Below are 22662 nucleotides of genomic sequence, written 5' to 3'. Positions count from 1 at the left end.
AACTTGCTTGTTGAGTGAAACAAGAGTGAAGACTGAAAGAGAAAATGATTGCTGTGACTAAATACACTAGATAAACAAGCCTTGGAGAACAGAAGGAACTGTTTAGTTGAAAGACAACATAGGTACTAGAAAACAAGTATAAAATGGCCATAAGTACATTTAGGCTAGAAATCAGCAGGAAGTGTCTAACTACCAGGAAGGTCTGAAACAGTCCTCTGACAGCAGGATGAAAACAAATTCACTGCTGTTTTACTAAAGCACCTGCTTTTAAGATGGAACGTGCTTTCTGAAATGTGTTTTTTACATTATGTGGTTGCCTGTGATCATTCAAAAGCAGCCTACATCACTGGGAGTTTCTTCCAGATCGAGAACTATCCTTGCAGGCACTGAGAGAAGCCAGGAAAGGAGAACTCAGAAATCCTCTGGTATCCTGTTAGCAATCTTCAAGAAGCTTAATAATTGCCTGCATATTGAAGCGTGGCTTGATAGGAGCCTCCAGCTTTTTCTAACTTAACATCTTTCAACTTTCCTCTGCCTATCCTCCCAAATGTTGCCAGATTGATCAATGTCTCTCTCAAATTGAAAAGAAGTCACACCATGGGAGTGGAGGACAGAAGCTCGTCATTTGGGAAAGGACAAGTGGCAAAGAGACAGTGAGACTCCGTAATGTGAGGAATACAAAGAACTTCTGGTATGGTATTAAATGAATAGCAAAGCTGATTAATAAAGTCAAATAAAAATCCCCCCATCTTCTAATCTAAGCTGTCTGTTCTGAAACAAATAGATGCCTTATCGTGCTGACTCACTGCCATCATACTCCTTCCTCTGATCTCCAGCTGGGATACCTTCTGTGTGTCCAACCTGCCAACAGCAGCAGGCTGCATGGCCTCTGGGAAGAGCTAGTTTTGGGATTTCTTATGTCTTAGTTGGAGCTGAAGTCGCCAAGCGAGCCTCTGGGCGCTCACATCATCTTCTCACCACAACACTTGAGAGAACGTGCCTTTCTTTTGTCTTCCCCTGGCAACTCAGCTGGTGCCTGATGCCACAGCACAGTGAAATGTTCAGGGGTACAGATTCTACATTTTGAGATGACGGAGCATTAATTGGGATGGTGGCTGGAGCCTTGTTCTATGCTGCATTACAAAGGATGAAACAGAATGGGTGAACTGTTCTGCCCTTGGCTCTGCTGGGTTTGCTGTAATGTCTATCAGCATTCATCTGCCTTTTTAATTTTTCCCTTTCCTCTAGCTACCGGTGAGGTTCAGGAGCCAGTGCTGAGAATAAGAGATGGGGTTAATCCAGCCTCTTTCAAGTTTGAGATTTGCTCATCATTTACACCTCCCTTTTTAGGGATTAGATTTTGTACACCCACATCACAGATAATTGCGCCTTACAAAACTTACCCAAATCATCTCTGCTGATTTTCAGTTTGCTTGCCATCCTAGCAACTCTGGGGGGCATAAATATCCTCTCAGACCCTGTTGGCACCTGATGCATGGAAATTAGCATGTCTTGGTGATTCTATCCCTTCCCCATTGGACCTGACAGTGAGCCCGGCTCACCTCTGCCATTTGGAATTGCTTTCACTGCTGGGGGTTTTTTTTGTGGTTTTTTTGTTTGTTTGTTTGTTTGTTTTTCCAGGAAACAGAAATCACAATCACTTTGGAACAAAGCAGGAATTTTATTTTTTTTCTTCTTCATACATAATAGACCTCTAAGTGTCGATACAAACCCCAAACTCAGCTTTTCCACCTGGACTACTGGCTGCACCACTGCTGTGACAGCTGAGAGACGACGGTCCCCTCCACCCGGCCCATTTATTTCACGCCTCCCTCAGTGTTTTTCCCGACGGAGACTCCCACAGGCTCGCCGCGGTGGCAGACACCCGCATGATTCACCAGGGACTGTTTTCCTTGGCCCGGGGTCTCCGCGCGGGGAATGGGATTTCCATTCCTCGACGCTTCCCTTGGTCCGCTTCCCTGGAAGGGCGATCGGGCCCGGCGCGGGGAGCACGGTGCCGGCCGGAGGGGCGCCGCCGGGCCAAACCCGCACCAAACCCGCCCCGCCTGCCCCTAGCGGGGACCCTACGGCCAGCGCCTGCGGGGAGAGCCCCCTCGGCCGGGGCAGGCGCTCCTCCTCGGGGCTGCCGGAGCGCCCTTCGCCGCCCGCCCGCTGCGCAGGGCCAGGTCTGACAGGGAGGAACCGGCGGCGGGGCCGACATGCGCGGCGGGCACGGGGCGGCGGGGCCGAGACGGGGCCACCGCGGCTGAGAGCCTGAAGCGGGGGGAGCGGGGCCAGCAGCCCGCGTCCCTGGCGATGCTGACGGGAAGGAGCGGGTCCCGCGTCCCTCGAGGGGCAGGCGGGACGGCGTGGGGCCGACGGGCCGTGTCCCGTGAGGGCCGTCGGTCCCGTTTCTTCCCTGACGGCCGGCGGGAGGGAGCGGGAGGCCAGCCCGCGTCCCTCACGCGGGACAGGCGGGAAGGAGCGGGGCCGCGTCCCTCGCACGGGGCAAGCGGGAGGGAGCGGGCCGGCAGCCTGTGTCCCTCGCGGGGCAGGCGGGAAGGAGCGGGACCGCGTCCCTGGCGGCGGAGGCGGCTGAGGACAGAGGGACCCGGCCACCCGCGGCTGCTCCCGGGGCCGCGCGGGGAAGAGCCGGCTCTGGAGGTCTGGGCAGGGAGGCCCCCGTCTCTCTAGCGGGACCCCCCCGCTGCCCTTCCCTCAGCGCGGCCCAGCCGGGCTGCAGCCGCTCGGGGACGGGGCTGGCGGCAGGCGGCAGCTCCCCTCAGTCCGCGGCGCTCCCGGGGGGGCGGGAGGGGGAGCGCCGTCCGGGGCCGCGCCGAGAGGGGAGGAGGCGCTCCCGCGCTCGCCGCCGGCCGCCGCCGCTGCCCACCGCCCAGCGGAGCGGCCCCGTCAGCCCCTCAGGTAAGCCCGGCTCTGCCGCCCTGCCCCGCCTCGCCTCGCCTCGCCTCTGCCGCCCGCCAGGCGCGTCCGCGGCGTCCCGCCGGCGGCCACCCGCAACCCCGCTGCCTCCCGCGCCGCCCGGCGGGCTCGGCACCGCCGGCACCTCCGGGGCATGGCACAGCCTGCCGCGGGGGTCACCCCCGCCCCGGGGCCCCGGCTGGGCGGAGGGAGGGCCCTGCCCTGCGGCGGCGGTGACCCGGGGGCCCGCTCCGGGTGCGGGGGCGGCCGGGGAGAGCCCCGCGGTTGGCGGGGGCTGCAGCGCGGGCGGCGGGGGCCTGGCGGGGAGCGGGAGGCCGAGGCAAGGGGCCGCAGCGGGGTCTGGGGCTGGGCTGGATGCTCGCTTGCTGGGTCCTGCTGCAGCGCTTTGCCGCTCGCGTTTCAGCCGCAGAAGTGTTTCCTTTCCTTTGGGTGGGTGGGTCTGGGCGAGCTCCCTGTACAGCCGCTTCCCTGTGGGGGCTTCGGTAACTCATTTAACGGTGCATATGCTGTAAGGAAAAACCCCACTGTATTTGAAAGTCAAAATCGGAACCAAACTTTACCTAGAGACATTTGTTAGTGAGCAGCCCGCAGGTGTCTTCACCGGTTTCCAGCAGGCCAGGCCAGGGCTGGCAGTCCCCGTGCAGTGGGACAGCCCTGCAAGGTAGCTCCGCACTGGAGCAGTCACCTCTGACACGGCTGTCCCCGAGCGGTGGGTAGAGCCCTGCACTGTCACCTGAGTGGTCACCTCTGACACGCAGCGTGGGAGCTGCCCGGGCTTCCCGAGAGCAGCGCGTTGGCTGGAGACACAAGGAGTTGGGACAGTTTGCTGCATGTAATATACATTCCCTGGAAACCCAACCTAGATGGTGCTCTTTAATCTTACAAAAAATGTTGTGGCATCTTTAATGACCACATATTCCTGTTTCAGAAGGCAGTTCTTTCTGTGTCAGACTGACCGCTGTCACTGCTTAACCATGGATTAGTGTCAGCAGAAAGGGAAGGGTGCAGCCTACTGGTTTATGTAATATTTCCTAAATGCTTGGGTTTTCTTTTGGGGCCATCATTCAAGGGGTGAATGATTCTGATTGAGATCTGACAAGGTGACATGCTGTGCTGTCAGGCAGCTGATTGCTTCAGATGAAATTATCATGCTGAATCTGATCATAAAATCTCCTTAATTCAAGGGCTTAATAAAATACACACATGGCTTTTCCATAAAAACCTACAGAATGTACAAAATAATTTTTGAGTTATACACTTTCCATATAGATGTGTCAGCTTTAAGCACTAGATTTTTTAAACTTCTCCTCGTGTACTGTATATCATTATGATTATAACTATATTCATAAAATTAAAATTTATTTATTTTATATCTTAAGAAAATGTAGCACTCAATTACACAAGGCTGCAGCTTAGATCCTCATCTTGCACTCAATATTCACACTTAATTACTTTATGTGAGTCTTTCCATTGACTTCACTGGGTTTTCTCAGAAAAACGCACACTCTATTGCTTATGATCTGGGCCTTCGGGACCCAGCTGTAATACTAAAAGATGTTGTAGTCAGTCCAGGCAAACTAGGGAAAGGCTAATCAGATCCAAATACTCTCCCATGACTTACAAACTATCTCCATGGGAGGGTAAAACACTAAGCACTGCTATTTAATTATAATCTGGACATCATTAACAAGCTCCTTTTATATAGTGTATTCATTGTTAGAGTGTGTTTTCATTACGAGCAAGGAGTATGTAGAATGAAGTGGTTTTAATCCGCAAATTATTCTTTTTCACTGGTGCTGGTACTGGGGCAGTCTGAGTTTGCAAATAAGTTTCAGAACTACTGTTTCTGTTCACAATTAACAGTCTGTTATGGTTTGTGACTGCACTTCACAGAGAAAAAACTAAGCAGCCCACATATGTATTATACATCGTATAATATATGTTTTCATGTAAATACCTACTCTTTATGGTAAAATTGAAGTTTCTTAGTTTTCCCCTGCTACTCTTCTGGGACCTTTGTGGAAACTCTGATGTCTAGATCAGATTCAGAACCAGAAAGTGTAAATGAGTCTTCCCGAAAAGAACAAGATAATGAAAAGGTCTATTGTCCAAGTGGCAACTGAAGAAAAATCATAATGTAGAGACTGATGGTGTCATAAAATAAGAATTCCCACTGCTAAAGCTTGCTCTCTGACCACTGGAAACTATGCAGAGTAAACCATACTATGGGTGCACTGTTCTACAGCATTACCATTGACTTTTATGTGGTGAGTTTCTGAAATTACTGAAATGGTCACCAGCTTCAGCTCTGAGCAGGGATTGGAGGTGCTGACCTGCAGAGGTCCTTTCTGACCTAGATTATTCTACAATTCTGTAATTTAATAGTTATTAGTTTTGCAACAGTGGTATCAGGTATGTGATTTAGATGAATGACTTAAAAATAAATAATAGATCCCTTAATGTTCTTTATTTCATCAGAGTTGTAGAAAATTAAATTATACATGTAGTGCATATATTCTAAGCCCTTTAGATAATGGAGTCCATTGTGTAAAAGTGCTACCGTGATATTTACACCTCACAATAAAATTTAATGCTGATCTTTGCTCTTTCTGAAACACTGTATGTTTTGGTGTGTATACTCATCAAGACATGTGTGTGCTTATCTGATCTCAGTGCTTGGACAGGCAAACTGTTCTTCCCCCATCCCCAGCACTCTTCTGATGGCTTCCAGGATGCGGTTGCCCTTCCTGTAGCACTTCCAGCTGCACTCTGCATATGGGTACTCATGTACAGTGTTGGGTTTGTGCAAATATTTGGCTAACTACCAAATGTCATTAACCTCCCTTCTAGGAACTGCTCTATAATGCATTTTGGGTCTTCCCTTTACTGTTTCAAAACCGAAGTTAATTTAGTCCCCTGTCACATCTGATTTTATTGTCCAGGATAAAATTCAGCTGTGGGCATTTGTAGCAGCAGTCAGAATAATTAGGTACTGATAGAGTTTCTTTCAGCTGCAGCCCAATTGCTCTACAAGGCAGGGGCTCTCTCGATATAGAGAGCTCTGGAATATCCTTTTAGCTGCTGAGGTAGGGATATGTGCTGGATGAGGAGGACCATATGAAAACATAGGAAAAAAAGCTGGAAGACTTTGTGAATCCATCGTTGTCATCCTGTCCCCATTACTATGCAGACATGTCTGGAACAGGCAAGTTGCCATCAAATGCTTGATTGTGCCCTTCTGCAGACACAAAACAACAATATGTGGCCATAAAACTCCCTGTCAGGAAGTAGACCTTAATCGACCCATGCAAAGAATTTGTCCCAGTCTTCTTGTGCCGGAGTACACAACTTCTGGTCCTAAACCCACTGCAGATTTGGGTTACTCTTACTGTCTGGACATTCATTATTTTAGATTGATAAAAGATGGGAGCTACCAACTCCACAGTTGTGTTGTTGTGGTGGCTTGCTGTGCTACCGTGAAAGCTGTTTGCATTTGGGTTGTCTCTCTCAGAATACACCTGAATTGCTAATTGACTTTTAGATAATGAGTTTCCCAGATTCATCTGACACTAGTGACAACATGAATGGCCAAAGTTAGCCTCTTAAAAGGAGCTGAAGAATGTATTAACAAGGAAGTACTGCTCTGCTGCTTTGCAGGATTTAGTGCAGTGGTAGGTAGGTTTATGTACACATAGTGCCTGCCATCAGGGTTTAGGAGCAGATGAGGAATTTACGAAATTAGAACACTTGCAACCTGGTTTCTTCTTCATGATTTAACCATGTTGGTGAGGTGCAGTTGACAACCATGATTAGGGGAGTGGTACCTGTTCTGTGCTGTTGAGCCTAGTGAAGTCTTCCTTGTGTAGCAAGGAGTTGTAGAAAGTCCAGTGCATGATTTGGTGGAGCAGGATGGCAGTAGAGTGCTCCTTTGTAAGAGGAAGGCAAGATGGTACTTCTTGCCAATGTGCTAAATATCATCTTCCTGCTCCATGCAGTATCTGCATAGCTAGAGACAGATATCTTATGATTTTGGACTCTGTGGGGCTCTATAGCTATTTTTCAGAACTGGAAAAGGCCTGTGTCAGCAACTGGTCTAGAAAGATGGAGGAAATTGTTAATAATACTCTTATGTCCTGATACCCATGCCACACACAGTGATTTCAATGAGTAATGGACTAGTAATGCATGTGTTGGCTTGTGGATAGTGAAGTACCCTGGAACATGTTGTAATTGATAGTTAACAGGGCTTTACGGTGCTTGCTGTCCTTAATTTTGTTTTTTAAGGTCTGAGGTGATGGGATTGTGCATGAGACATTTTGTGGCTTTCATGTAATAAGAGCTTATTGGTTTTCTAAGTAACTCACTGTGCTTGCTAACTTGGGGACGCCAACTTGTTTTTTGTTGACTTATATAGAATGTTTGCGGTTCCTTTAACTTCAGCAAAAGCTTTTGATTTGATTGCCGTTTCCTGTTATCTTAAAAACAAGTAGATAATGAGTGCTGAAAGAACTTCAGAATGTTTTCCCTTTTATGCACTTGTGATCTTTATAACTTAAAAACACCGAAGCTGGATCTGCTGGCAGCTTAGTGAAAGTAAATGGCTGTCTCTTTTAATCATCAAACAAGGTAAGCTAAAGGCCTGAAGGCAACCTCTGTAGTGGCAATAACTGCTGCCTCTGGTGCTTTTTTTTGTCTTCCCTTTCCTTCCCATCTATGATGAGAAATTATATGGGGATCAAGAGAGGGGATATTATCTGCGGTTAGTAAAGGTGTTGATGTTCCAAGTAACTACTTAGAATTTTCCCTTCTGCGCATTGTGCCAGGTTTGTTGGCAGTTGGTGAAGGTGGAGAAGTAGGGGTTTGTGTAGTTCATGTTTCTGATTTAGCCTTGGAAGGGAACTTCTACTGCAAGACGCAGAAGGAAGTCACCCAGAGAAGCAGGAGACATGAGCTGAAACATTGCTACCCTGGTTTTCCAATTTCTTTTTCAGCATGATCTGCCCAGCAAAGGCAGGTACATTTTAAAGGTACCTGAATGAAAAAAAGGTGGCCTTCCAGGCCAGCAGCAGGGTTTCCCGATTCTGTGTGAAAGAAATATCCCTGAAGTGGAGTAAGAGATGGAAGGACACTGACTTCAGCATAAGCCACAGAGCATGTCTTTTCCCTTGACATTATTTAAGAGTTCCCAGAATGAAGAGGAGAAATTTTAGTAACATGCACCATGCAGTGGAGAAGATAACTGATTTGTCACCACTGATGCTGAATATTCATTAGTGTGTCTGCCCAAAAAAGCCATCAATCCCTTATGAGGAGATTTCCATGGAAACATATTTGAAAGGATACAAACAGGCTTGTGTTGTTTGAGTGCTGTCCAACAAAGGAAATAGGTATTTTAAAGGTGAAGTCCCTATTTCATTTTTCAGTATTCTTACACTGTAGTTCATGAAATTGAAAATCCCTAACAGTGTGTCAGAAAAATTATTCTGTTGCATGGTTATATGGCTAAGCAAGCACAGGTAAAATTGGTAAAAAAGCACCATGGAAATATTTAGCTCTTGACTAGCAGCCAGTTAGGGAGCAAGGGAAGCTTGAAAAGGTCAAGAGAGCCTGTCTGTTTACTTGCCGCCTTCTAGAAGAACCTCCTCCTTTATACCAAGCTTCTTCAAGACAGCTGCAGATACTGCAAACAACGCTCACTATATTGTACCTTTGTGAGCAGCAGTTGCCTGTTCTCTCTTAGGAGCTTCACATGTCTAGCAGAGCAGTGTGCTACATTGACTGCTTCAAGGTTGCTGTGAAAGCCTTGCATAGGACCCTCTTATTCCTCTCTCCAGGGGTAGAAGAATGGAGCAGTGGAAGGTGGTGCATCTGGTGCTCAACCTGGCTGAGATCCATGGATTGCCATCCCTCTTCTTGGTCTTTTGCTTTCATACAGTTACTTGGTCTTGGGTCTGCCCCCAGGGGGGTGGCTCCCAGTGGTATAATGCTGAATACTCCTGCTATGACAGCTGGAATTGAAGTGCATGAAACATATTTTCCGGGTAGCCACAAAAATGTGTGTTTGTAAGTTTGGTACTTTGGGGATGTGTTCTCCGCTGGTAGAGCAAGGGTTGGCCAGCAACATGGGGGCTGTGCCAGCAGCCTGGCTCAGCCTGCTGGGAAAATGAGGTGTTAAATACCAACCATGGTGCATTAAACACCATCCAACTTGTAGAGTGAAGACAGAGAACCTTGAAGAAGACCCAGAAAATAAAGAGAGAACTGTGGGAGGACTGTATGAGGAGAAGCTGTACGACCATAATACAAACTGGTTATGTAAAAATGCAAACAGTGGACACAAACATGTACCTGGAACTAGAGCAAAGCAAGTCTGGACTGTCGTCACCTCAGAAAAGCAGCACAGAACCTTTCAGTGTGGATGAAAGGGTGGTATCAGGCTTGCATTAGTGGCATCTGTTATCACATACACAGCCTTTGGCTTTGGGAACTTGTGTTTTGGGTTTTTTCTCATTAAAAATGGTTGCAATTTCACTTAAATTTTTATTTTTTATTATCTTACATATCAGAATGTATACATATCAGAATGAGGTAACTAAAGCTCTCCTCTGTTAAGCATTGCTTTCTTTTGAAATAGTATTATAAAACACTGTTTGTGAGAATAGGAGTGTGTTGATATTAGATTTTTTTTTTTTTAATTGAGAATTGGATCCTTTTTGGTGGAACTGTAAGTAGGCTTATTTTCTGCTTATCAAGCTGGTAAAGAAACTGAGATCAAAGGGTCCAAGGTTTCTGGATGAAAATTAAATACTAGTGAACAATAGAAATTATGTTATGTTTGAATAAAAAGATCCCCATAAAACTAGGCATCGTTATTCAATGATTAGTACCCCCAACCTTACATTTCAAAGGGACTGGTAAAATCATGCAAAATTGAAAATTTACTGCTTTATTATGTTTCAGAATTCAGTGACAGCTAATGAATGATTAAGTAGGAATTTTGGTTTATATGGTCATCTAATTGCATGATATTTGCATGCTATGTAATAAGTTTCCTAACAATTCAAAGACTTAAAATCACAGCAAACACACAGATGGTTTTTTCTCATTTCTGAAGTTGCTTGGGGAGAGTTGTGAGTTTAGTGAATTTAAAATTGTAACCAAATATCAAAAATTGTTACAAATGTATAAAATATGTTAAGTGCCAGAATGTAGGAGGGTTTAATTTGGTGTACATTGCAGAGCTGGTAGGACTGTCCTGCGTTAGTTTCCTGTGGCACCATGCTGTTAATGGATGGATCAGCAATGCTTTATAAAGATGCTGCGCTACAGGATCGTTCGTTTTCCATTAATGTGCCATCAGGAACAGGTAAAATGGCTTTACTTAGAGATTAGCCCAATCTTTGCAGCTGTTTAGGATGGACAGGAAGGAGGGATGGGTTAGGCCACTGACAACTAGGTGGCAGCCAGATAGCCTTTTTGAGGTTCATGCCTGGTGCTCATGATGATAGCCTTGTAAGGAGCATATTTCTCTACTCTCCTTAGCTCTCTGAGCATGGCTTCTCTGTTTCTAAAATACTGGTGCTAGAACTGACATGTATTCTGGAGGTCCATTTGCCTTGTGTGCTGAAGGAACAGGCCAGAGAGAAAGGAGGCCCCCTTGCACAGCCTGTGTTGATGATATTCTGAGAAGTGAGGAGATAACCTGGGAGAAGCTTTCATCAGTAATCTCCAGCAGTAACGACTGTTGCCTCCAGCAAAATTTTAAGCACTGGAAATATTCTACCAATAATACCATCCAAGTGTCCATGCTGCTAGGGCTCCAAACCTTTAATTTTTGGTAGCCACTATTACAAGCACCATTTACCTCTCTTTCCTAGTTTGAATGTCCTTAAATCATGTATTGCCTGTTACTGGATAGTACTGAACATTTAAGCAAGGCTGGGCATTTTGAGTGCAAAGAGTTAGTTCATTTTGCTCTCTGGCATACACACCAGAATATTGTGTTCATATTTGGGGATGCTGAGTAGGTTACTGAAACAGAAAAATAGATTGATAGACAGAAAAATAGATCAAGGTATAATGATTGTGTAGGACAGACTGAAGAATAACATATAAAATCTCTTTATTAGAGAGAAAATATTTACTCACAATCTTCTTTTCTCTCGGTGAGTACCTTATGGTGGGGTAAAAATGAATTCCTTTCTGAACTGGAGCATTTAGTTGCCTTCTATTACAGATATGTGGCTCTATCTACTTACCAGGTTTAGGACCATATTAAAAATGTTTTCGACAGAACCAAGAACTATTGTTAAAATTTGCACTGCTTCTTAAGTTTCCACTCAGCTTCAGGTAGAACAGTTTTTTGTTGTGAAAGTGGGTAGTTTTATCCATGTCTTTGCGCCTAGGGGAGCTCTTGACTAAGCTTCTTCATATCGCTGGTTAGTTCCAAGGCTGAATCTAGCTCCTGTGAGATGCTGTCTCACAACCTGAAACAATAAATTTTGAGGGGAAGGTAAAAGGAATTGCCATCTGAGGAATCCCAGCAACAGGGGACATGGCTGAAAGATGAGCGTTTAGCACGTCAGTCTTAGGTCCCTGTTTGCGGGCAGAGTCAGCTGTGGCTTTTGACGGTGCGTTAACAAACTCCTGGGCAGGAATCATGTCTTAGTGCAGGATTTTTTTCTGTCAATTTGTTCTTCAGTATGACAAAACTTCTTCATGATCTATGGCAAGCCCATTGCCAGTCCTCAGAAGTCTCCTTGGGTAAACAAGATTCATCCTGCACTGTTATCTTCATGCTAGCAACTATAGATGGTCTTTTGAAAAGGAAGCATGAGCTGTTGTGAGTTCACATTTATAGTTGGTGTTTCTGGCATATATTCTCTTCTCTTGTTTTAATTCTCCAAGTTTTTCTGATGCAAGTAGCTCTCAGACTACAAGAACCATTAAACTTCTGAAAAAATGCAACAGAATGCTGAGTAGAATAATGAAAATATGTTTGTGTCCTTGAACCTGTTAATGCTGACAGGCTGATTGAAATTAAGTTCCTTTTCTTGCTTTAAAAATACTTGATTATTATGAATGATTGTAAAAGCTGATACATTTTAAATGTTAACTATGAACTTCAACTAACAATACTTATAAAAACTACGCAGGGTCTGCTAACTCAACTTTATTATGTAGATCTTCTTTCTTGAAGTTGTGGGTATTATTCCATGCCAATATATCTGCATGTTTGTATGTTAAGGGAGGGAGGCAATGCAGGTGGGTGGCTGACATGGTTACAGTGTATCTTTTTGTGTAATCAAAGAGCTCATCTCCTTCTTTCCTTTATTGCAGTTTCACATCCTTGAATGTCCCTCTGTTTCTTGAAGATGAAGAAAATGATTACATGCTTCTTTCTGCTATTTGGACACAGTCTGCTTTCCATTGTCTCTGTCATGGCAAAAGATCTCCCTGGAGGACGTTTCAGCCAAAGAAGGGATGTTAGCTCGCAATCTCTACTAGGTAAGTTACAAAAAAGCCCAAGAGACCAAAACCCAAACAGCATCACCAAAAGGCATCTCAAATACAAATGATAAAAGGCATGAGCAGCTGGCCAAACCTTGGCTGAGTTAGTTTATAATAAAAAGGCGATTGCCATTTGCAAGCCGGAATGTGAGAAAGTTTGTTGACCGGTTAGTAGCCGTTGAAAGAAGGTGTTTACTTTTGAGGTTCTAGATCTACTTTGTGTAAGTGATATTAAATAAATGTTTGCTACAGGACTGTTTGGCAAAAACATCTTATTTTCACTGTTCGGAGAAAATACATATTGGTCCATCAAGGTTCTGTCAAAGCTGCCTTTTACCATGCCAGCGAGTTTTAGCTGTCTGTATGTATGTGCTGTGCATAAGGATGATTGAATGGAAATCAGTGGCTATTGAAATGAGGCTTGTCATTGCATTACTTGATGCTAATCCCTTCATTTTGTCCAGTTAATTGTATTTATAATGAGTAGATCATTTTTCCTCTTTTGCCAAAAACCTGAGGACAGGATCTAGCAGTTTTATCTTGTGTCTGTCATATTTTAAAAAATAAGGTTCATCTCTCTTGTTGATCGTTAGTCAGTTTGCTGGTGAACTTTTTCATCTTCTAACAGTTCATGACTTACAGTAATTTTCTTTTGCTCATTGTTTAAGGTAATTGTCAGATTATGAAAATATAGCATGGATGGGGTTTGGACATGGCCTGTCATTAGGGATTCCCGATACACATCAATCTAATCAGATAATTCTCTCCAGCTGCTGGGAGATGTTAAGTGGCCTGCCTCCCTGTAAAGGTCACCTAATTTAGATGAACATGAGGAATGTGAAGTGTCCTGCAGAAGATATATTGGGAAGAAAGAAGAAAGCAAGCCAGAACATGGAAGAATGGGTGACAGAAAGGGGACCACCAAGTGAAAATCTTCCCCAAACAAAATGTAATCCTTTAAATATGTAACATTCCATAAAATGCCATTTGCAATCTGTCCTTTGTTAATTTAAGAACATTGGTTTTCAGTTCCTGTAGAACAAATTTAAGCCAGGTCACAACAGATTTCTTTCTTTTTTATCTTTCTCAAAGCCAATAGAAGTGGTCTTGAGATTCTTGGGGTTCTGCAACTGAAGGCTGACAACCACAGCTCTGGAGAACTAGTCCACCAAAAAACATGGATGTGGAACAGCAAAGAGAAAACCCACATTTACACCTTACTTAGCAAGACTCTCAAACTTTCTAAAATCCTAAATTCCAAAATGTGATTAAATAGTAGTCCCTCCTGAATATTTTAGGGTCCCCATCAAATACCCTAATCTAAAGTTCAACTTTAAGTAATAAATTACCTGTCTCGCTAGAAAATGAACACAATAGCAAGGTGTTATGTGGAGAAACTAAAAGGTTTCACATTTCTCGGTTTGCCTTTTTTTCCCTGTGGTTCTTTAAAATTGCTTTTATAACCTTTTCTTCCTATTTTAAATAATGGAAAATATATGAAAAGAATTAGCAGTCGATACAAATAAAAATTTAGAGATTAAGTTATTTCTTTCTTCTTTCAAAAGCCAAGCAATTCCTGCATTTGGAAAATTCTGGATCCCTGTTCAGTTTGGCATGCGCAGGATGCAAACAGTTCTGGCAGCTCTGGCTGAAAGAACCTTTTCAAGACATTAAATGATGCAAGAAACTTGGGACATTCTCTGGTCCAGCCCATAAAAGTACGTGGCAGTTTGGAGTCAGACTCTTGGGCCTTGCATTCTGTTACAATAAATTAGGTCACCTGCTTCAGATTCAGCAGTGCATATAAACAGTGGCATGGTTAAAACGTGCCTCTCTGTAAAGAACAGAATGTGTAAAATGCATGCCACTCTGCTGGAAAGCTGTAGTGTTCCTTAAATGACATGAAAAAGAATGGGGCCAAACGGTGTTCTCAGTGACATGAAGTCTATTGACTTAATAAAAACACTCCAGAACTACAGCAATTTAACAGGAATTAAAAGCTGTCCCATTCTGTATAATAAGTATAATATAAATAGTAGTGGTGATGACAATTGCTGCTGTTGTGGAAAGACTTGGCAGGCAAAAGTGAGCAATATAGCTGCAAAGAACCAACAGATACCTGGAAAAGTAACAAAAGTTTAGGTTGGGGTTTGGGGTTTTTTGGGTGGAGGTCTTTATGTTTTTAGGACTAAAATGAAGGATTTTGCCTTGTAAATATTAGTAGCATTAAAATAATTTTATTCCTTTTTTTTTTTTTTTTTTTTTTCATTTTGCCAACGTTTAAAACAAAAGTGTACTGTTGTGGTAACTATTTACTGGTAAAATACTAGTAGTGTCTATGTACAGAAGTAAAACTCCTTGCTCCAGGAAGCTGACAATGTAAACAGGCAAAATGGGATGAATGAAAAATCCTGTGGGATTGTCCACATAGTGATAAAAGTACTGTGAGACCCAGCTTTAGGAGGATTTACTTTTTTGGCAGCCATGCACTAATACTTCATAGATTTATTAATTGTCTTGTTAGGGCTAATAGCCTATATGTTTTAATGAAGGTTTCAGAAGGAATGAGCTATGTCTTTCTATGTTTTTCTTATCCCTAGTTTTTTTGCTAAACCTGAATGCATGTTTTTGTTTAGCAAATCCTTGCATTGCTTGTTGTTTTTTAAAATTATTATTCCTATAGCTAATAATTTCCATTAAAGATCTGAAAGTTTTGTGCAAGGCTCAATTGGACATAAAGTTTTTAGAACTCTCTCTGTGTGGGCCTTGGAAGGCAAACTGTTTTGCAGGTTTTTCTTTCTTGAAACACTGACTCAAACTTCAAAGTATTTAAACTTGTCAATTGTGCCAACTTAATTAAGTTGGTTAACATCTTCTTACATCTTTCTTGTAGCATATTAGTTGTAGAACACGTGTAGTTGCTTTAGAGGTAGAAAATACACATGTATTTCTTGTAATAACAGAATTTGTGTTAATTGCTGGAAAATATTGCTTTTAATGTATATGTATTTATGTTTTAAATTATCATTTCCATAGTCCTGCAAGATATTGTGAAATAACAGAAAGAAACAGGATGGTACATTTGTCTTTACTGTAGCAGAAGGCAGTTGCCTTTCCCCTTATATGACTTGTGAACTGAATTTTGCCTTCTCTTTCCCCTCGTCAGTTTGATCCTAAGTATCCCGATTCCTTAAAGGAAATTAATCTTTTGGTTTAGAATCTTGTCTTTTAAAGACTTTATCAGAGCTCTGAAGAGTTTTTACTTAGCTCTCTGACAAAATCATTGCTCCTGCTGAGCACAGCTGCTTTTTTAGATTATACACAGATCACTGAAAGCACAGTTTGCCAGTTTAGCATAGCTTTTTGGATACTAAAGAAAAGCAGTAATGGAAATATAGTGCTACATGGTTATAAAGATAAAATTAAGTCTGTTACATTAGCTCATTTCTTTCAAATACAACTGGAATAGACTTATGCACCTAAACAGACTGATGGAGAGCCGTGTCAGTTGTCCAGAGTGGTGATTTCCACACTGTGATTTCAAGGCCACAGTCAGAGATCCACAGCACCTTTCAGCAGGTTCTATATTCAGAAACAACACGTGCCCAGTCCTTGCAAGATATAGCTTTTTTTGGTGTTTGATGTTGTGGGTGGTTTTGGTAGCACAGATGTGGGATTTATGCCCTGCTGCATCTTAATCATTTATTGTAAAACAAAGCAAAATTTCAACAGTGTGGAAAAAACACAAGATTATTATTTTTTTTTTTTTTTTCTTGGTGAACTCTGTTCTTGTAAACTGAGCATGTATTTTATGTCACATGGGCATGTTTCTTTGGAAAGCTCTGAAGTGCATGCATGGGAATAATTGAATAAGCTGTAGAATAATATTCTAAGCAATAACATTCCTTCTGTTCTTTAGGAATATAAAATGTGCACCTACCTGGTTTTAAAAAGAACTATTTATGTGAGGAGAAAAGCTAATTTAGGGTGCATTAATTTAGATGCTACAAGATCCCAGAAGAAAGAAACTACAAGAGATTAACTGGTGCTGCACAAAATTGAATGGGGAATGGAGGCCAAGAAGGAAATGTACTTGGCTCTTGTTCAGTAGAAACTGCTGCTAAACACAAATGTCCCCATCTGTGTTAAATTGTATTTTGCAACAAAATATATAATAATTTATTTCTTCATTTTATAAATATCATTCCACTAATATGAAGAGAACTAATATGAAGTACACATAGTGCTTACTAAATTTATGAATCACTCACTACAGTCAGTTAAACTTATTCCAAACATTCTTGTATCCAAGCCAGCTCTTAAACTTGTGTATTTGTAACTTCGAGGCTCAAGAACATCATCAGGTTAACCATTCTGGGTTACATTTTAGCCGCAAAGAAAAGGGGAAAATATGTGTCAATAATGAGTCTGGTCATGATAACAACTACATTACGTGTTTGACGTATAATGCTGGTATAGTATTTGGGGAGATCAAAACTATCCTAGGCAATAAAGGTAGGAAGAGGTTGCAAATTACATCTTTTGAATTATCATGTATTTAGCCAAAATATAAGCAAAATCCTAACCAAACTTTTATGAGGATATAAGATAATAAAATGTATCAATTTGGACTCTCTCTGATCAAAACATAAAATTGCCATATAAACAGAGGTGTAACATTTGGAAAGAGAAAGTGCAAAGCATTTTACAGTGTGTGAAATCACCTGTTTCTTCCTTCAGAGTTGTGTAGGTACATCTTACAATCGTGCCTCAACACGTTATTAGCAATTGTGTGCTTTGCTTCCCAGTAGTGATTGTGTCAATGGCTGAGATGTCTCCCATGGACTTTATAACAAGCCTTGAAACTTGGCGCTTTCATCTTAATCTCTCAGGTATCGGCTTCTCCCCTGCAATAATTGTTGTCCGTCATCTACCTGGCTGAGGTCTAAAACAGCAGCAGGAAGGTGGCACTTGCTCAGACCACCCCAGTCTTCCAGTTTCAGGGTTTAGTTCGCAGTGGGAGACCCTCTCTCTGTGGTGCTGAGGCTGTGCCTTCCCAGCCCTAGCAGGGGTCCCGGAGTCCGAGAAGGTGGGATCTGAATGGCAATCGCATCCCTGCCTGGCTATTTGTTCCTTGCAAAAGCTGTTATTCCTTAAGCAGGCCCAACTAACGAGCCATGAGGGCTATCTGGGACTGTAACAGACCCCAGGGGTTTGTGTCCTATTCTGAGTACACTCATCTGCAGCCAATTATCATGGAGATCAGAAAGTTTGGATTTTGGTTTGTGTTAGCAATTTTTAGCCGCATGACAACATTATGCTTGCCAACTGTCATATTTAGTATTCACTATTAATTTTCAATTCATGTATTAAAATAGCATTCACTTTCAAGCTGCTTAAAGGGAAATTCAGTAATTAATGTTATATGGGATATAATTCTATTTCTAGCAGCACAAGACGTGTTATTGTATTTATTTAATTTGTATTTCCTCTAATAAAGCTTTTTCTTCTCTTTCCTCTTTCCTGTTTTCTCTCTAGTCTTTGTTTTCTTATTATCTTTTCCTGCCAATTTCCCCCCCCCCTTTTATTTTTTTTTTTTAAAGAGATTTTTAAATTTTCCACAAAAAGGAAAGAACATCTGCTGGTACAGAAAAAACAGTGTCATGTACTGAACTGCAAATGCTCTCTGTATTTCTGAAATTGTTTGTTACAACCCCCACAAATTACTGTGAAATACCATTTCTGTTTGAAAAAGTTTGCCTTGACAATAATTCACTGATTAAAATTGCAAACTTTTTTATTTGTATGTTCTCAACAATCTCAAAGTCTCCTCTGTGTATTTTGTCTTGAAGGACCTCAGGCCAAAAGAAAGAACACCAAACGTTCAAAAGTATGATGGTTTTGACTTCATTGTGAGTACTTTAGCTTAATAATTAAAAAAGCACATATGTGCAAAATTAACTTGAAAGTCTTGGAAACAGCATTTACATAACTTAAAGAACATCTCATTTTATAGGCACAAGTGGGTAATCAGACACTATTGTGAATGAAGACAACGTGCCTTTAAGTTGCTGTGGAAGCTAGAAGACACTATCTACTTATTTAGAGTACTGCTGAAATGGTAGAACTAATGGTTTGTCAGTGGGAATGATGCCCCATATATTTTGGGGAGCAGGGGGAAATGGTGTATGGCACTATCCCATGGTGCGGTTTCTGAAACTACTCTGGAAAAGAGTATAATACTTAAACTGTTACCAATGTATAGAAATATGTGGTTTCAGATCAGCTGATTAATGAGTAATGTTGAGGTTGCTAATAGCTTGCCTGTAAACAAAGACATGGATGACTTTTAGAAAAACAAAAAAAAAGCATGGATAGGAGTTTTTAAAACATTAAGCTAATGTCCTGAAAGCAGAACAGCGCAAACTCATTCAGGTCACATTTTTTCACTTAATTTTCTACGCTGCTACTGCTATTTTCTGTTATTATTTACTCTTTCTATCTGTTCCTTCTGTAATAATTTCTGTTCCGTTGCAACAGTGCCCCAGGTAGCTCAGGCAAAATGAGAGTTTCAGATCTTTGAGGAGAAAGATATGAAGATCATCTTCTCCCATGCAATCACCCTTTTTTGTGTTGGTTGTGATTTGTTGTTTTACAGATGTGTGCAGGGAAAGACAGTCAGTCACAGGCAGAGTCAATGCCTCCAGGCTGTCTGTGAGAACTGGGTTCAAAGTAGTTTTAACTGTGTGTACTACAAGGTTTCTCCATCATGGCTCAGAAAATTCCTTGTCTCTCGCGGGTGTGAGCTATGCTTAGCTGAGAGCACGTAACATTTGTTTCTGTCAGGAAACAGTTGGTAGATGTTGATGCTTCTGGGACTGGACTGGGGATATCAAGATGCTTAATCCCTCTGTCCGGGTCTTTTTCTGCCCACAAGGGAAAGCAACCCACTCCTCAGTCCTCCTGACCATTAAAGCAGGTTTGACTCCTGTCAGAAGACCCGACAGTTTCCATCTCAGAACAGCTGAAATATATGAAAAAAACTAAGGAACCTGAGAGTATCCCCACACCATACTTCAGCTTCATGCCAGAGACAGAACCAGTCTAAAGAAATGGAGACATAGTAGGAGTCAGTTTTGGGACTCTGGAATTGGAGGGACTTCTTATTAATAATGACCTTCTTGTTTTGGAAAGGATGACAGGGAAGGAATAGAAATAGTGAGGTGAAATGACAACAAGGTAACGGACTCTCCTGGCGTGACTGATAATGAAGCATTTGCATGTGGTAAGAAATGGAAATCTCTGGACAAGAGCATCCTGCTGTACAGTTGTCCCAGAAATTTTGGAAGTTCAGAAAAGGTTTTTTCAGAGGCAATAAAGAAATGTCTGAAGGCTGTGTTGCATTTGAGATTGTTCCAGAGGAAGAAGTATGTAAGGAGGAACGGGTGAGCTGCCAAACTCATAATGAGTCTTTGGGTTAGGGCCAGACGCCTGTGAGTTTGGGGAAAGGTTCAGAGCAAGGATGGGGCCAGGGAGTATGGGGGCAGGTCTTGGACCCAGGGTCTGTCCCAGAGCTGGCAAGAGCTGGTGTCACCTGCAGAACCAAGTGCAGCACATACATGTGCCAGGAAAGGGTTACTGAGCAGTTTCTAACATTTACTTCCAGAACTAGGTAGGATTATATCTGAAATGTACCGTACTATCCTTTGTCCTTCTTGGAAGGTAACTTGCACAAAACGTCTTACTAGAGCCAAGAAGCGCTTGGAATTAGTGCTATTCTTCATTTAGTCTTGGCAACAACCACAAAATGCGTTTTTCAAAAGCAACATTACATTTACTGCTATGTACTTCGTGCTTGATCTTTGCAAATGAAGCTACTGTGGTTTCCTAGAAGGTATATATAGGTAATATGTAAGTATGTGTTTCTTCCCATCTGAGCATTTTGCTCCTGCTATATTTATGAATTAATTGCAAATTTAAGTATTCTTTACTTGTATGATTGTATGGCAATAAAATTAAACCTTCTTGATGAACTACGAAATCCTTTGGAAATATCTGAGAATCTGTCAAATCCAATCTTTTTGGCTGGATATTTAGCTAGGGAAAACCTGAATTCTGGACTTTAAGAACAAATATTTGACACCCAGCAAGTTCATACACTTTGGAACAAAATTGTTAGGAGTTATACTGCGATTTATAAGGAAAGAAGTTGTAAAGAAAAGAGAGGCCAGTAAGGTTGAGGACTAGAGGGAAAATGAAATAACAAAATGGCAAAGAAAGAAGAGGAATTTAGGAAAGAGTTTTATAATGTGCTAGCCAGGAGAACAGTTTTCTCCTCTTTTATTTAATTTTTCTGTTACTCAAAAGATAGAATGTAAAAATAAACCTGGTGTTATTGCTGGCATTGTCACAGCACGTGTAATTTTTTGTATATACATTACTGTAGAGTTAGCTAAGAAACAATATATTGAGTCTCAACATTGCCACTAATGCATTGCCTGTTTAGGCAATAATTTTTCTATTATCTCATATTTTCTTAACTGATCTCATCCTTCTTTTTTGCTTAAATTGTCTTACTCTATAACAAACATCTTAATGGAACTAGTATTTACTTGTTATAAATTACTTTTTCAATGTCTTAACTTCGCTGCAGTGTTTACCAAGTTGAGCTAACCTCCTTTTGCTTTGCATAAAGCAATATCATTCTTCAACATTTATCCATTCTCATATATTAGGATAAAGACCTACATAACCAAATAAGTAATATCAAAGTTAAAAAAAAAAAAAAAAAGGAATAAGGAGTCATAAAGATGTAGGACAACAACAGAAAATAACTAACTCATTTTTAAACAATTAATCTTATCAAGGGAGCTGGCTTGCAAAAACTTTTGGAAAATCACCATCTAAAACTTTGGTCCTTTTCATGTGTTTAGTTTGAATGTCCCAAAATGGAATTGTTTCAGGAAATTAAACAGTGCTAAGGGACATTCTTGGGCATTGGGACTCCACCATTATTGTTGCTGTTAAATTGCTGGAGTTCTCTGGCCTGCAGTGATTAGCACTCCCCCAGCAGTCCCTGTGCATGGTTCAGAGGCTGCAAGAGGGCTGGGATTATTCCCAATAGGCAGCTTGCATACAGCCATTCTGTTTTAGTGTGAAGGTGAGTTTAATACTGTGGATGCAAGCCAGCTGGCCTCTGAGCTTAGCTTGTATCTTAGACTGCTCTCTGGCACTGAGACCAGTGGTATAAAATGGCCTGCTTCTGTACTACTAAATACGCTGAGCTTACAAGAGTGGTTGAATCCACATTGCATATTAGGATGAGTCCCTGGCTCATGCTACTTCCCATATCATGCCTGAGGATTGCTTGAGAAAATGTTAATTGTCCTAAGATGAACAATACCAGGAACTAGTCTAATGATTTAACAGCCTAGAGATAGTCAGTTCCAATGCTCAGGAAAACTCCCTGGCAGCGCTTTAGTTATATTAAGGCAATGTAGCATTAGTTAGATATAAGCTGAGAGGGTACAAACACTCTCAGATAGAGACCCTGGGTGGGTGAGCAAAGTCAAAGCAGCGTGAACTTCATCAAAGCCAAAGTAGGGGTTCAGGCTTGAGCGTAATTTGCTTTGAGAAAGGAGTAGAAGAAAACCTGCAGGGATCAGATAAAATAACTTAATAGAACTTTCAGATCTAGAGGAAATTAAGATGCTCAATGTGAAATATTCTTTTGAGCTTTGTTTTATGTATCTCTCAGTAATTGATTCCCAGCTGGGTTCTTCCAAGTAGAACTGAAATGTCCTTGTGTTGTTAACTTTGCAAAGGTAGCATCGCTGTAACTGTTATTGACAGACAAACTGCATATTGATTGGAGGAGGAGAACATACTGACTTGACCTTTCCTTCCTTTGCCTTGTCTGTCCTTGTCTTGCATCTCCTGGCCTTGCCTTTGGATAATACAGCTCACAGTGAGAGGGTTTTTTTAACTTTTGTGTTGGCAATACAAAACCTCTGCTGACTTAGAAGCAGGTTTATGGATGAGTAGCTCTTTTCAATGAGCATGTCACTTTTCATAAGAAGAGTGGAAGGGAATTACTCTTGGGTACGAGGATGTTTGCCAAGTTGTGAGAAATGTCCTTGTTCAAAATGAGAGCTGGTAACAGGAAGAGGTTATAGTTTACAGGGCAAGTGCAAAAACATGCAACTGCTAAAA

The 22662-nt window shown here is 42.0% G+C and overlaps 1 protein-coding gene across 7 annotated transcripts in view; it reads left to right on the top strand.

The window, feature by feature from the left end:
* Nucleotides 1–1953: 1953 nt before the first annotated feature.
* The window catches only part of MATN2 (matrilin 2), a 76063-nt gene continuing 55354 nt past the window's right edge, over nucleotides 1954–22662 (top strand). For 2 of the 7 annotated variants that reach the window (XM_055704971.1, XM_055704966.1), the window contains exons 1-2: nucleotides 2277–2922; nucleotides 12280–12447. In XM_055704971.1, the coding sequence (XP_055560946.1) occupies nucleotides 12294–12447 (154 nt within the window). In that variant the 5' untranslated portion in view covers nucleotides 2277–2922; nucleotides 12280–12293. Of the gene's footprint in view, nucleotides 2187–2274; nucleotides 2923–12279; nucleotides 12448–22662 lie in introns of those variants that run through there. The other 5 variants (XM_055704969.1, XM_055704968.1, XM_055704967.1 and 2 more) reach the window with 4 other exon arrangements.

The sequence above is a fragment of the Falco cherrug genome, chromosome 3 (genome assembly GCF_023634085.1).
Source record: "Falco cherrug isolate bFalChe1 chromosome 3, bFalChe1.pri, whole genome shotgun sequence".
Taxonomy (NCBI): domain Eukaryota; kingdom Metazoa; phylum Chordata; class Aves; order Falconiformes; family Falconidae; genus Falco; species Falco cherrug.
The sequence above is the reverse complement of the archived record's forward strand: the minus strand, read 5'-3'. Positions and strand labels throughout refer to the sequence as shown.